General features: G+C 44.6%; 1 protein-coding gene across 11 annotated transcripts in view; it reads right to left on the bottom strand.

The window, feature by feature from the left end:
* Nucleotides 1–14344, bottom strand: part of EVI5 (ecotropic viral integration site 5) — a 281694-nt gene extending 267350 nt beyond the window's left edge. For 3 of the 11 annotated variants that reach the window (XM_063799575.1, XM_063799578.1, XM_063799580.1), the window contains exon 1: nt 6809–7419. Coding sequence is in view for 6 of the 11 variants with exons in the window: in XM_063799583.1 (XP_063655653.1) it covers nt 14262–14312 (51 nt within the window). In the remaining 5 variants the exon portion in view is untranslated. Of the gene's footprint in view, nt 1–6226; nt 6766–6808; nt 7420–14261 lie in introns of those variants that run through there. The other 8 variants (XM_009425371.5, XM_009425383.5, XM_001153700.7 and 5 more) reach the window with 6 other exon arrangements.
* Between the last annotated feature and the right edge of the window lie 379 nt (nt 14345–14723).

The following is a 14723-nucleotide window of genomic DNA, read 5'->3' as shown; positions in this document are numbered from 1 at the left end:
TCCTGAGTAGCTGGGACTACAGGCACACACCACCACGCACAGCTAATTTTTGTATTTTTAGTAGAGACGGGGTTTCACCATGTTGGCCAGGATGGTCTCGATCTCTTGACCTCATGATCTGCCTGCCTCAGCCTCCCAAAGGGCTGGGATTACAGGGGTGAGCCACTGCACCCCGCCAAAGATGGCCAAATTCTAAGCCAGCAATGCTGACAACTAAGAACAAACCGGTTTACGCCATAGATTCCTCAAAAGGCTCAGGAACTGCCAGAACAACGAGTGGAAGGGGGACTAAAAGAAAGGAGCAAGTGAATGCTGAACAGTTAGAATCCCAGATTTCTTCCAAGCTGCTGAGTGGCCCCACCCTCAATGTGGCAGGTGACAGATTTCTCTTCTCAAGAGGGTAAACCATACAAGGTGGAAGACATAGGCATCCTAATAGAGACAGATTGTGTGAGCCCAATATACTAAATGTTCTATGGCTCCTTACCCAACCCTCTTTTCCTGAGTTCCCAGATACTGACAACCAGACCTCAACTCTCCAAGCAGAAAACTGGAAGATACTCTCTGGAAAATATGACTGGGACAAAAGGAAAGATAAATACAGTGGAGACAGCCTCAAACAATCCACCCAGATCAATCATTTCAATCTTGGCTACACACTGGAATTATCTTGGCAGCTTTAAAAAATACTGGTGCTAATCTTCGGAGATAGAAATCAGAATAGTGGTCACCTCTAGGCTGGGAGTGAGACAACAGAAGAAAGGGATATGAAGGAATTTTCTAGAATTTTTTGCCATGCTCTACATCTTATATCAGTTACATGGTAAAAATCAAACTATACACTTAAATTCTGTGCATTTTACTGTATGTAGCCACACCTAATTTTTTTTAACTATCGCTACCTGGGACCTAGTCTCAGAGATTCTGACGTATTAGCAGCAGGGATTTTTTTTTTTAATTCTCCATGTGATTATAATGTGCAGCCGAAGCTGAGAATCACTGCTTTAGACTCTAGAATACAGGGTAAAACAACACGTCCTTAAGTCCTACTTACAAGTTCAGGACTTCCCATCAGCTTTCAGTAGCCCACTGTTAATCATGAACAGACAACCAAGGATTACCAGTCTTCCGAGGAGGGCCTCTACTAATAAGACTATACCAAACAGGAAAAAAAGTAACTTGGAAGAAACTATGCAAGGAAAAGAAGGTCTAGGCCAGGTGCAGCGCCTCACAGCTGTAGTCCTAGCACTTTGGGAGGCCAAGGTGGATGGATCACCTGAGGTCAGGAGTTCAAGACCAGCCTGGCCAACATGGTGAAAACCCAGCTCTACTGAAAATACAAAAATTAGCTGGGCATGATGGCAGATGCCTGTAATCCCAGCTACTTGGAAGGCCGAGACGGGGAATCGCTTGTACCCGGAAGATGGTGGCTGCAGTGAGCCGAGATCACGCCACTGCACTCTAGCCTGGGTGGCTGAGACTCCGTCTCAAAAAAAAAAAAAAAAAAGAAAGGTTTAAAAAAACGATTTTTAACATTCTCAGAGAGATAAGAACAGATATGGCACCCATGAAACAAGAAGAGATGGAGAAATAAGTGACTGAGTAGAGGAGGCTGAACCTACTGGCCTGCAAAAGGGAATACAATCAAGAAACAAGCTGAGGAGTCTCTCTGAGCCTATTCTGGCTCAGAAGGCTGCCAGATAAAGTGATATAAAAATTTTTTTAATTTAAAAAATAAAAAGAAGCAAGCTGATTTGGCTAACTCACAGAATCCCAGAAAGGCTCAGAATCTAGGAGCCTAGGAGTTCCCAGGTATAGGGTCAGTGGAGAGGCATGGGGCTAAAGAGAAAGTAAATGGTTTAAAGTTTATGTAAGGTACAGTTGGACTCTAGTCTAGGTTCCCTCCTCCGCCACCATTCCTATCTCATAAATTTATTTTCTAGAAACTCTGACTTGGTGATACGATTTGGCTCTGTGTCCCCACCCAAATCTCACCTTAAATTGTTAATAATCCCCACATGTCAAGGGCAGGACCAGGTGGAGATAAATGAATCACAGGGGCAATTTCCCCCACCCTGTTATTGTGATAGTGAGTGAGTTCTCACCAGATCTGATGGTTTTACAGGGGGCTTCACCCTTTGCTGGGCATTCATTCGCTCTCCTGTTCCCCTGTGAAGAGGTGTTTTCCACCATGGTTGTAAGTTTTCTGATGCCTCCCCAGCCATATGGCACTGTAAGTCAATTACACCTCTTTTCCTTATAAATTACCCCGTCTTGGGTATTCTTCATAGCAGCATGAGAACAGACTAATACACCTGTGAGACTCCAGACTCAAGAAAAGTAAAGTAAGGCTCAAGGCTGAAAGCCAAGGGGTTAAACAGAAGTGTGTTTGATGAAAAGCAGCCCCTGCCCACAGCCCACTTTCTTTGCCCACCTCTCAAAGTTGGAGAGCTTATATTACCACATATCAAAGCTTATTATAAAGTTACATTAATTAATACAGTGATATTAGTGCAAGGATGACAAATACACAAATAAAACAGAACAAAGTATCCAGAAACAGACCCACACTAATTTCATAAATTAGCTGACCATACTGTTATCTAATTTATGAAAAAAAGTGCCACACAGTGCAGATGGACAAGGATGGTATTTGCAATAAATGGTGCTGGATCAAACAGACGTCTATATAGTAAAAAGTGAATCTTGGCCCGGTGCAGTGGGTCATGCCTAAATCCCAGCACTTTGGGAGGTCAAAGCAGGTGGAGATCATGTTACTGCACTCCAGCCTGGGTGATACAGTGAGACCCTGTCTCAAAGAAAAAAAAAAGTAAATTTTTTTTTTTTTTTTTTTTTTTTGAGACCGAGTCTCACTCTGTCGCCCAGGCTAGAGTGCAATGGCACAATCTCGGCTCACTGCAACCTCTGCCTCCTAGGTTCAAGCGATTCTCCTGCCTCAGCCTCCTGAGTAGCTGGGATTACAGGCACCTGCCACCACGCCCAGCTAATTTTTGTATTTTTAGTAGAGACAGGGTTTTGCCATGTTGGCTAGGCTGGTCTCAAACTCCTGACCTCATGATCCGCTCGCCTCGGCCTCCCAAAGTGCTGGGATTTCAGGCATGAGCCACCACGCCCGGCCTAAAAAGTGAATCTTGACCCCTGCGATTCATCAAGAATTTACTCTAAATTATATACCTTAAATGCAAAAAGTAGGGGATGGGTACAGTGGCTCACACCTGTAATCCCAGCACTTTGGGAGGCCGAAGAGGGCAGATTGCTTGAGCCCAAGAGTTTGAGACCAGCCTGGGTAATATGTTGAAACCCTGTCTCTACAAAACATACAAAAATTAGCCAGGCATGGTGGCATATGCCTGTAGTCGTAGTCACAGCTACTCAGGAGGCTGAGGTGGGAGGAATGCTTGAGCACAGGAGGCGGAGGTTGCAGTGTTCTGAGACTGCACCACTGCACTTCAGACCCTGTCTGAAAAAAAAAATTTTTTTTTTGCAAAAAGTAAAATAAAATTGCTATAAGACAACACAGAAAAATATGTTCATATTCTCAGGTTAGGCATTGATTTCTTAAATAGGACACAAAAAGCAGTAACCATAAAGGACAAGATTGATAAAGTATACTTCATTAAAATTAAGAATCTCAGGCTGGGTGCAGTGGTTCATGCCTGTAACCACAACACTTTGGGAGGCTGAGGCTGGTGTAGGTGTATGACTTGAGCCCAGGAGTTCGAGACCAGCCTATGCAACATGGCAAAACCCCATTTCCACTAAAGATACAAAAATTAGCTGGGCATGATGGTGCTCATCTGTAGTTCCAGCTACTTGGGGGTTAAGGCAGGAGGAATACCTGAGCCTTGGGAGATCAAGATTGCAGTGAGTCGTGATCGTGCCACTGCACTCCAACCTGGGCAACAGAGTGAGATTCTGTCTCAAAAAAAAAAAAAAAAAAAGGCCAGGCACGGTGGCTCACACCTGTAATCCCAGCACTTTAGGAGGCCGAGGTGGATGGATCATGAGGTCAAGAAATCAAGACCATCCTGGCCAACATGGTGAAGCCCTGTCTCTACTAAAAATACAAAAAGTAGCCGGGCATGGTGGCACACACCTATAGTCCCAGCGACTCAGTAGGCTGAGGCAGGAGAATTGCTTGAACCCGGGAGGCGAGGGTGCAGTGAGCCGAGATCGCGCCACTGCACTCTAGCCTGGCAACAGAGTGAGACTCCATCTTACAAAACAAACAAACAAAAAACACACACACACACAAATTAAGAATCTCCAGGCATGAAAAAAACACCATTAAAAGACTGAAAAGGCAAAATACAGACTGAAAAAAATAAAAATGCAATACATATATATCCTAGAAAGGACTCATATCCAGAATAAAGTATTATAAATCAGAGAAAAATAAGCATATCAACGAAAACTGGGCAAAAAGACTTAACAGGCACTTCACAAGAGGAAATATAAATAGTCAACAAAAGATACTCAACCTCAGTACCAGGAAAATGCAAAATGAAACCACACTGATATATTACTGTACCTCTACTAGACTAGCAAAAAAAATTTCAACTGACAAGCACCAGCAAGGATGTGGGGTAACCGGAACATTCCCTGCTAATTGCTAGAACCACTTTGGGAAAATGTTCAACAATATCTAATACTAGAGTTTTATCACCCACGTACCTATAAAACCAACAATGCCACTCCTACATACATACTCCAATCTAGTAATGTCCTATTTCTTGATCTTTGGTGGTTCACTTAGTAAAAATTCATTACCTGCAATGTTTTTTGTTTTTGTTTTTTTTGAAAGACGGTCTCACTCTGCCGCTCAGGCTGGAGTGCAGTGGCATGATCAAGGCTCACTGCAACTTCAACCTCCCCGGCTTTGGTGATCCTCCCACCTCAGCCTCCTGGGTAGCTCGGACTACCAGCGCACACAACCACACCCAGCTAATTTTTGTATTTTTAGTAGAAAATGGGGTTTTGCCACGTTGCCCTGGCTGGTCTCAAACTCCTGGGCTCAAGTGATCCACCTGCCTCTGCCTCTGCCTCCCAAAATGCTAGGATCACATGCGTGAGCCACCGCACCCAGACCACCTGCACATTTAGAATTGTGAACTTTTTCTCTATACTTCAATAACTTAGTTCTAAGATTTATTTGACACAAAGTTCTCGGAAATCGTAGTTATCATTTTAGAACAGAAAAAAAGACCACCTGGGCCAGGTGCGGTGGCTCACGCCTGTAATCCCAGCACTTTCGAAGGCCGAGGCGGGCAGATCATTTGAGGTCAGGAGTTCGAGACCAGCCTGACCAACACGGTGAAACCCCGTTTCTACTAAAAATACAAAAAAAAAAAAAAATTAGCCGGGCGTGGTGATGTACGCCTGTAATCCCAGCTACTCGGGAGGCTGAGGCAGGAGAATATATCCAGCCTAGGCGACAAAGTGAGACTCAGCCTTAAAAAAAACAAAAAAGAAAAGAAAAGAAAAAGAAGGCCGGGCACGGTGGCTCACGCCTGTAACCCCAACACTTTGGGAGGCTGAGGCGGGTGGAACACGAGGTCAAGAGATCAAGACCATCCTGGCCAACATGGTGAAACCTCGTCTCTACTAAAAACACAAAAATTAGCTGGGAGTGGTGGCGCGCCTGTAGTCCCAGCTACTCGGGGGGCTGAGGCAGGAGAATTGCTTAAACACAGGAGGTGGAGGTTGCAGTGAACCAAGGTCGCCACTGCACTCCAGTCTGGCGACAGAGCGAGACTCCCTGTCAAAAAAAAAAAAAAAGAAAAGAAAAGAAAAAGAAAAAGAGCTTCCGGTACACTGGTGAAATTCTACTAACAAAATTTTAAAACAAAAAAAGTTACTTACATCAGCTCAGAACAAAGATTAAAAACTACCAGCAGATCACTTTTCTTTAACTTCAGTAAGCACTGGAATTCATTCTTTCGGCAAAGAAAGGAGTTTATTATTCAACACTGTAACCCAAAGAAAAGATACCACTTCAAGAAAATACTTCTTTTCGAAAGCAGCTCTACCAGCAATAGATAGGAGGAAAGCGAGGAAACCATTCCAAAAGGCTTGGTTTAACGCTTGGGTGAAAGGATGCCAAATGAGATGATCTAAGAAGCCCCAAAGACAGACAGACACACAGACACAGGGAAATCACAGCAACTCTTTTGAGTGCAAACACCAACACCACAATCCAACCTACCGGAAATCCTGAGGTTAATTTGAGGCTTGCCCCACTAGTCATAAGGTGATTCAGGAATGGCTACAAACTCTTCTCAAGTGCATTCTGGACCTGGCACATCTGTCTTGCCCATCAGCAGCCTGGAGACACGCCATGCGCAGAATCCCGGAGGCCAAGTAAAGACGCCAACTTTGCAAGTCAGGGGGGCGAGCGCTCTCGCCCCTCAGGTCCCCAAAGGGAACCGACTTCTGGCCTCGAGGGTGGGGTGCAGGGTCAGTGTCCTCCACGGGATTTACGAGGACGTGCCCCCGAAGCTGCTCCGTCCCTCCACCGCCCTGGGACGCCACAGTTAGACCCGCCGACGAGTTTCTTCCCCAGCGCCCACGAAAAGGAGGGCTGCGGGCGGCGGCGGCGGCGACAGGCGAGGAAGCGAGTGCAGGGAACTTAGGCCCTGGCGGGGCCAGGCGCGCCCGCCCCGCTCGCACAGCAAAACTTGCGGCGGCCCCCGCCCGCCGCGCCTCGGCCCAGCTGTGCGCCAGCGGAACACGGACTCACCGCCCGCCCGGCCTCCCGGCCCGCCCGGCCTGGCGCAGCGCCCCTCACCTTGGAAACGTTGAGTAGACTTCGCCGTAAACATTAACTTCCCATGCAGCCGGCAGCCGCGCCGCCGCGTCTCAGCGCCTCGGCCCCGCTCCTGGCTCCACGGGTCGCCCGTCCCGCGTTCCCAAAAGCACCACGCTCACTCAGAAGCTCAGGGCCGCCTCGCGACCCTCACCTACCCCTCCCGGCACCGCCGCTGTCGGAACCGCAGCCAGCCCCTTGCCAGCTGACCAGCTGGTTCCTCCGGGGTCCGGCCCGGCCGCGTCAGGAGAGCCCAAAGCGCAGGCGCGGCAGGGCCTTAAAGAGACCCGGCAGCCTCTACCGCAGAATGGGTTGGAGCAGGTTAGGGGCCGGGCGGGCCGGCCGAGAAAAGGAGAAGGCGAAGGGATTGGACGGAGTGCAGAGGAGGCGGGGAAATCGCTCTCTCCCTCCGCCTCTCTTTCAAAGCACCAGCCCTCAGTCCTGGAAGTCGCCGATTTTCCCGGCCACTTGAACCGCCCCTTCCATGTTAAAACGGTAGAACACACACCCCCTCGGGGGCCCGAAGCGACCCCGAGCTTAGGACTGCAGGCCTCGCGCTGCCGCACCGACGCGGAGCCTGACTTCCAGGGCCCTGGCACGCGGTGCTGACGCGCATGCTTCGGAAGGCAGCCCCGAGCTCCCCCAGAGGTGGCCTTAGGGCACTCGCAAAAACAATAATCAACGCGTAAATGACACTTGTAATTGTAATGTACTCTTACACGTGTCTTCGCACTGGGTTTATGCAGACTCCTGCAGGGGGCAGAACATGGGCACGAATACGTAAGATTCAGCCGGGCAGCCCTCCAGCGTCAACGAAGACATTCTTAGAAGGAAAGTACTTTGGGACGGAAACAGCCTATTAATTTCTGGTCCAGGAAAAGCAGGCAAGAAAAAGTAAAAAGGCAATACAGATTACTTTCATTATATGTTTAGAAGTGACAGCCGGGCGCGGTGGCTCACACCTGTAGTCCCAACACTTTGGGAGGCCGAGGCGGGCGGATTGCCTGAGGTCAGGAGTTGGAGACCAATCTGGCCAACATGGTGAAACCCCGTCTCTACTAAAAATACAAAAAAAAAAAATAGCCCGGCGTCGTGGCGTGCGCCTGTACTCCCAGCCAAGCTACTCTGGAGGCTGAGGCAGGGGAATTGCTTGAACCACGGAGGTGGAGGTTGCAGTGAGCCAAGATCGCGCCACTGCACTCCAGCCTGGGCGACAGAACGATACTCTGTCTCAAAAAAAAAAGGGACAAAAATTATAATAATTAGCAGCACAAGAAACTCCAGAATTATTTGTCTAGAAATTAGATATCCCTATTTTTAAATTTAAATTTATAAGACAGAATTCGCAGATGGGTTTCCACTGAACTAAGCATTTCAGAAAAAAAAAAAAAAAAAAAACCTTACTTTTTTTTCAACAAGATTAGGAAATACCAAGAAATAGGAAGTAAAGCCATGCCCTCCACCCAGCTAAAAACTTTGAAAACTTGAACTTTTATCTGAGGCAAATGTTTGCATAACTTTAGGTTGTGCCATTATTTAAAGAAATTTCAATTAACAATTTTATTGCAACTCAATCCTTGTATAAGAAAACTAAGCTACATCCTTGATAATGTACCTCTCCCCTCTTATATTCCATCCGTCAGCAAATTCTATTGGTTTTTCCCTTACAAATGGTCCTTGAATCTGTCCTCTCCTATTTCCTCCATCACCACCCTAGTCTAGGCTACCTTCACCTGGGGAGTGGGGGTGGAGGGATTACTGACCTAGTCTTCTTGTGGTTTACCCATATTCCCTTTATCCCCTCTCTAATCTCAACACAACAGGCAGAGTGACTTTTTCAAAATAACAGTGTGACCCTGTCACTTCCCAGCCTAAACCACTTAAACACCTTCCCATTCTCTTAGAAAAAACCCTCCTAACTAACCAAGCCCTGAATGGCCAGGTGCCTTGCCCACCTCTCCACCTCTTCTCACTGCTCAGACCAATTCCACCCTGCTGTCTGTGCTCCAGCCACGCTAGCCTCTTTTATTCCCTATTTACCGGCTTCCTGGCCTCAACAGAGCTTTTACTCATGCTTTGCTCTGTGCCGGGAAAGTTCTCCCAGTCCTCATCCTTTGACAACGGCTCTAGTATCCACCTCTGAGAAGCATCTTCTGACCTCCCTATGGTGGTCTCTTACTCCTTTCACATCGCATGAAACTGTAATTGGGTAGTTATATTGGTGAATTTTTTACTATTAGTTCCTTAAGTCCAGGATTTGATTTTGTTTGTTTCATGGTTGTATTTTCATATTTGTTAAATATATATTTGTTCAGTAAATGAAAATTATAGATGCTAGAACTTAAACTAAATTTGGCGTAAAGTCAGAGAAAGGTAAAATGTCACCATCTGACATTTGGAATCAGAATCTAAAAACTTCAGTTATGTTAAAACTGATTTTATATCATTTTAGCTGGGTTGTCACAAGATTCTTTGGGTAACCTTTAAAACAGTTCTCAAAGAGCCTTTTGTAAGCACCTGAATTAATAATGGTAAGACATGGGATGGCCCACATAAAACTAATAACATTGATTGCTTCAAGAGAGGAAGACTGAGCCAAGCACGGTGGCTCACGCCTATAATCTAAACACTTTGGAAGGCTGAGGCCGGCAGATCATTTAAGATCAGGAGTTTAAGACTAGCCTGAGCAATATGGCAAAACCCTATCTTTACAAAAAAAAATACAAAAAAAAATTTAGACAGGTGTGATGGTAGGCACCTGTAGTCCTGCTACTTGGGAGCCTGAGGCAGGAGGATTGCTTGAGCCTGGAAGGGTGAGGCCGAAGTGAGCCATGATCGTGCCACTGCACTCCAGCCTGGGCGACAGAGAAAGATCTTGTCTCAAAAAAAAAAAAGAGAGAGAGAGAGAGAGGAAGACTGGGTGACTGGTGGGTACCAGTGGGAAGGAGATTTTTACTGCATGCCCAAAAGGTTTAAAATTGTACCTTTTTTATCTTAAAATATGTGAATTAACTATGTGAAGATAAATAAATGACACAAAAGAGTGTCATACTGTTCCATTTATTTGAAATTCTAGAAAAGACAAAATTAATCTGTGGTGAAAAAAATCATAACAGTGGTTCCCTGTGGCAGGGGATTGACTGGGATGGTACATGAGTGAAATTTCTGGGTGGTAAAAATGGTCTCTATCTTGATAGGGATGTGAGTTACATAGGTATATTCACTTATCAAAAAATATGCAGGTAACATTTCAGTGAATGTACATTTTACCTTAAAAACTATAAAAAATAGTGGCGGGGCGTGGTGGCTCACACCTGTAATCCTAGCACTTTGGGAGGCCAAGGTGGGTGGATTGCCCGAGCTGAAGAGTTCAAGACCAGCCTGGACAACACAGTGAAACCCCATCTCTACTGAAATACAAAAAAAAAATTAGCCGGGCATGGCGGCGTGTGCCTGTAATCTCAGCTACTCGGGAGACTGAGACAGGAGAATCACTTGAACCTGGGGGGCGGAGGTTGCAGTGAGCCGAGAGTGCATCATTGCACTCCAGCCTAGGTGACAGAGTGAGAGACTCCATCTCAAAAACAAAACAAAACAAAAAAAAACTAGGCAGGACATGATGGCTCATGCCTGTAATCCCAGCACTTTGGGAGGCCAAGGTGGTGGATCACAAGGTCAGGAGTTCAAGACCAACCTGGCCAACATGGTGAAACCCCATCTCTACTAAAAATACAGAAATTAGCTGGGCGTGGTGGTGTGTGCCTGTAGTCCCAGCTACTCGGGAGGCTGAGGCAGGAGAATTGCTTGAACCCAAGAGGTGGAGCTTGCAGTGAGCCGAGATCGCGCCACTGCACTCCAGCCTGGGCAACAGAGCAAGACTCTGTCTCAACAGCAACAACAACAACAAAAAAAACCCCATAAAAATTAAATAAAATTTTAAAATCTAATAGCTAACACCTGGTTGAGCACTCAACATGTATGGGTATTGGCTAAGGCTATATACATACACTATTTCGTTTAATCCTCATATTGTCCTCATGGGGTAGGTATTATTATCATAACCCCCTTGCATATGAAGAAGCTGAAATTTAATAAATACCAAATAACTTACCTCAATTTATACCCCTGGAAAGTGGTGGCAGAGTTTTTAACACAGTCAGTTGAATGCCAGAAGTGGTTAAACATTAGGCCCTGTAGCACTTCTCTGAAATTGTAATATTTTGGTTTATATACATTACTCATCTACTAGATCAAGAGCTTCACAATGATTGAAATCCTGTTTTGTCTTTTTGTTTGTTTGAGGTTTGTGGTTTCATTTTATTTTATTAATTTAAAAGACTGGGTCTCACTATGTTGCTCAGGCTGGACTTGGACTCCTGAATTCAAGCCATCCTCCTGCCTCAGCTTCTTCTTTTTTTTTTCTCGCTCCGTCGCCCAGGCTGGAGTGCAGTGGCAAGATCTTGACTCACTGCAAGCTCTGCCTCCTGGGTTCACGCCATTCTCCTGCCTCAGCCTCCCGAGCAGCTGGGACTACAGGCGCCTGCCACCACACCTGGCTAATTTTTTGTATTTTTAGTAGAAACGGGGTTTCACATGTTAGCCAGGACGGTCTCAATCTCCTGACCTTGTGATCCACCCACCTCAGCCTCCCAAAGTGCTGGGATTACAGGCATGAGCCACCACGCCTGGCCTTCAGATAGTTTTATTTGCGGTAAATTCAGTGAGCAATTCAAAGTTTTCTATGTTCTGATACTGTACAGCCTTAGCATTGATTTGGGTCACTGTCTGGGAGGGGAACCCCTCTAAACTTGGCAAGGGTTAAACCCTGGAACACCGTGCTCTAAACTGCCAAAGGTGTTTAAGTCAGTCATGTTAGCTCCATTGTTCACAGAAAGGAAATGCAAGGGAGACAGTCCTCTGAAAGGCAAAAAACAACCCAAGGTACAAAGAAGGAACTCACCAGAGAAGTCAAACCCACTGTGAACAATATTCCTCCCTCACGCTGGGAGCTTTTTAGAGAACTAGACCATCTCAGTTACATTCTAGGATTGCACTGTCCAATACAGCAACCACTAGAGATACTAGCAACATGTGACTATTTACATTTAAACTTAAATTAAGCCAGGCATGGTGGCTCATGCCTGTAATCCCAGCACTTTGGGAGGCCAAGACAGGAGGATCACTTGAGGCCAAGAGTTTGAGGCCAGCCTGAGCAACATAGTCAGACCCTATCTGTAGAAAAATAAAAATAAAAAAATTAGCTAGGTGTGTTGGCACAACTGTAGCTATTCTGGAGACTGAAGTGGGAGGGTCACTTGAGCCCAAGAGGTGGAGGTTGCAGTGAGTTAAGATCACACCCCTGCACTCCAGCCTGTGTGCCAGAGTGGGGCCCTGTCTCAAAAATAAATAAACTTAAAAGTTCAGTTTCATAGTCACACTCACATAGTTCAAGTGCTCAATAATAGCACATGTGGCTAGTGGCTACTGTCTGACAGCACAAATATAGAACATTTCCACTCATCAGAAAGTCCTATTGGTAGCACTATTAAAGAAAAAGGAGACATAACACTCCATTTCAACTCCTACTAATGTTCAAAACTGGTTTTTTGTTTTTTGTTTTTTAAATGAAGGCTCACAATGAAATAGTGACAGCTATTCATTACTAGGCTCATTACTTTCTACAATATGAATCTGAAAGGTACTCAAATAAAAAGCTATGGCCTCCATGCACTGGAGTTATAAGAATAGCTTTAACTTAGCAGGGCATGGTGGCGTGCACCTGTAGTCCCAGCAACTAGGGAGGCTAAGGTGGGAAGATCACTTGAGCCCAGGAGGTGGAGGTTGCAGTGAGCTGACATCACGCCACTGCACTGCACTGCACCCTGGGCAACAGAGCAAGATCCTGTCTCAAAAAAAAAAAAAAGGAAATAATAGCTTTAACCTCACCACTTTACCACTTTACCTCCACTGTATGCATTCTTTAGAAGACTCTGACATCATCTTAGGAAAGAACATTATTAAGAGACACACAATTCTGTTTATCTCTTGATACTTGTGCACAGGTGGAGACTAGATCTGCCATGACTATGGGAAAGAACAAGCTCTCTGGAGCTACAGCTCAGACATCATTTCTATATGTGATACTACACATTAACACTGTCAGCCCAAAAAACTTTCGAAATTGAGTCACCAGAATGGGACATCAATAGTGTGCCAGTTTCTAGCCTACCCACCAAAAGGAGAAATTCATTCATTTCTTGACTTTGCAAAATACTTGTTTTAAAGCAAGAGAAAATTTGGTGGAACTAGAGTTAGTAATTCCCCTTAAACTATCCAATTATCTGGGAACTAGTAACTTCTACATTCATGCAAGTGACTAGACTGTGACCTAAAATTTCAAGTGTTCTTGCCAAAAACGTGATCAACCCCTTTGAGCTCTTCAAGCTCCAATCTTCTCATTCATAAACTGGAGATAATAATATCTACTTAAGCACTGAAGTGACAGTTAAGTGGAATAATATATGCCATGTGTATAACAAATATTCAAAAATAATAGCTATTGTAATTGCTATTTTCCAAAGCCACAAAACACCAATGTGCAAAAACAAAAAGACAAATAAAAAAGACTGAATTAGAAGAATCCTGATTTTGACACCTGCTAATAGTCTGGCTTTTAACCTCTGTAAGCTTCAGTCTCTTCATCAAGCAAATAAAAATAAGAGTCCCAATCATAGATGCGACGTGAGATGTGTTTTGATTTCGTGTGAAATTGTCTAATTAAAGCCAGGTACAAACATTAGCTAATGTTAATTAGCAGTTTCTCCCACCTCCACCAAAAAAAAAAAAAAAAAAAGGATGAGGTGAGGAAACTATTTTAGGAACATGATACTTTACAGAAAAATTTATGTAGCTTTTATTATGAACTGTGTTCCCAAACACGACGGGAGGCAACACTTCTGAAATCATTGAGAGGCCATGCAACCATCAACACTGTCACCAAATAGAGTTTGTGAACAAATGCTATGGTAACCAGTCATTTTCTTCTTCTCCATATGAGAAATGTGAAGCCCATACAGACATGCTAGGTCTCCTCTGTGAATGTGTATATTCAAAGAAACGTAAACAGCAGCCAATTACAGCTAGGAGAGAATTGCGGCAAGTGTTGAATTACAAAAAGCCAATTACTAAAATACCTTTCTTGCAGGTATGGAATTAAACCTAACACTTCATAAATTTTGTTCATCACTCGAATGGCTGCAGTACAATGAGATAACAGTCTTAAAATAAAACTGAAGAAATGTTAACAAGCTGTTCCTGTGTTTTGAAGAGTAAGCGAAATATACAAATCCTAACTCAATAACAAATTACTTTCTGTTACAGCAATTACATTTTTATAAGTTTTAATATAAAATCAAACATCGTTTTACACATTTACCTGTTTCCCACTAGGGTTTCTAAAGGCAGCAGTCATTTTGTTGGTAACCATGATAAGCAGAGAAGACAGAGAGACTGGGGATTTGAATTGAATTTATAGCTGACTCATAGGCAGTGTTAACAAAGACATTGCCACTGGGATCCACCCATTTAACACCCTTTCAGTTCCACCTTATACACTTGTTAGGTAGTAGGGAGCTGGGAATGTGGAGGACTAGGAATGCTGAAACCAAAGCCTTTTTGTCTTAGGTATGCTAATTGATTTTGGTTTTTCATTCCTTCTTTCCTTCTTTTCTCCCCTTCCTTCCTCCCTCCCTTCCTTCCTTCCTTCCCTCTTCCATCTTCCTTCTTCTGTCCCTCCTTCCTTCCTTCTATGACTTATCTCAGAATGACGTTACAATTGTTATTGTGTTTGAGTGCCGACGCTGAGGCATTGGCTAGAAACTTCTATAATTAGGTGTTT

This window comes from Pan troglodytes, chromosome 1 (genome assembly GCF_028858775.2).
Source record: "Pan troglodytes isolate AG18354 chromosome 1, NHGRI_mPanTro3-v2.0_pri, whole genome shotgun sequence".
Lineage (NCBI taxonomy): Eukaryota > Metazoa > Chordata > Mammalia > Primates > Hominidae > Pan > Pan troglodytes.
This window is presented reverse-complemented; position numbering and strand designations above follow the sequence as displayed.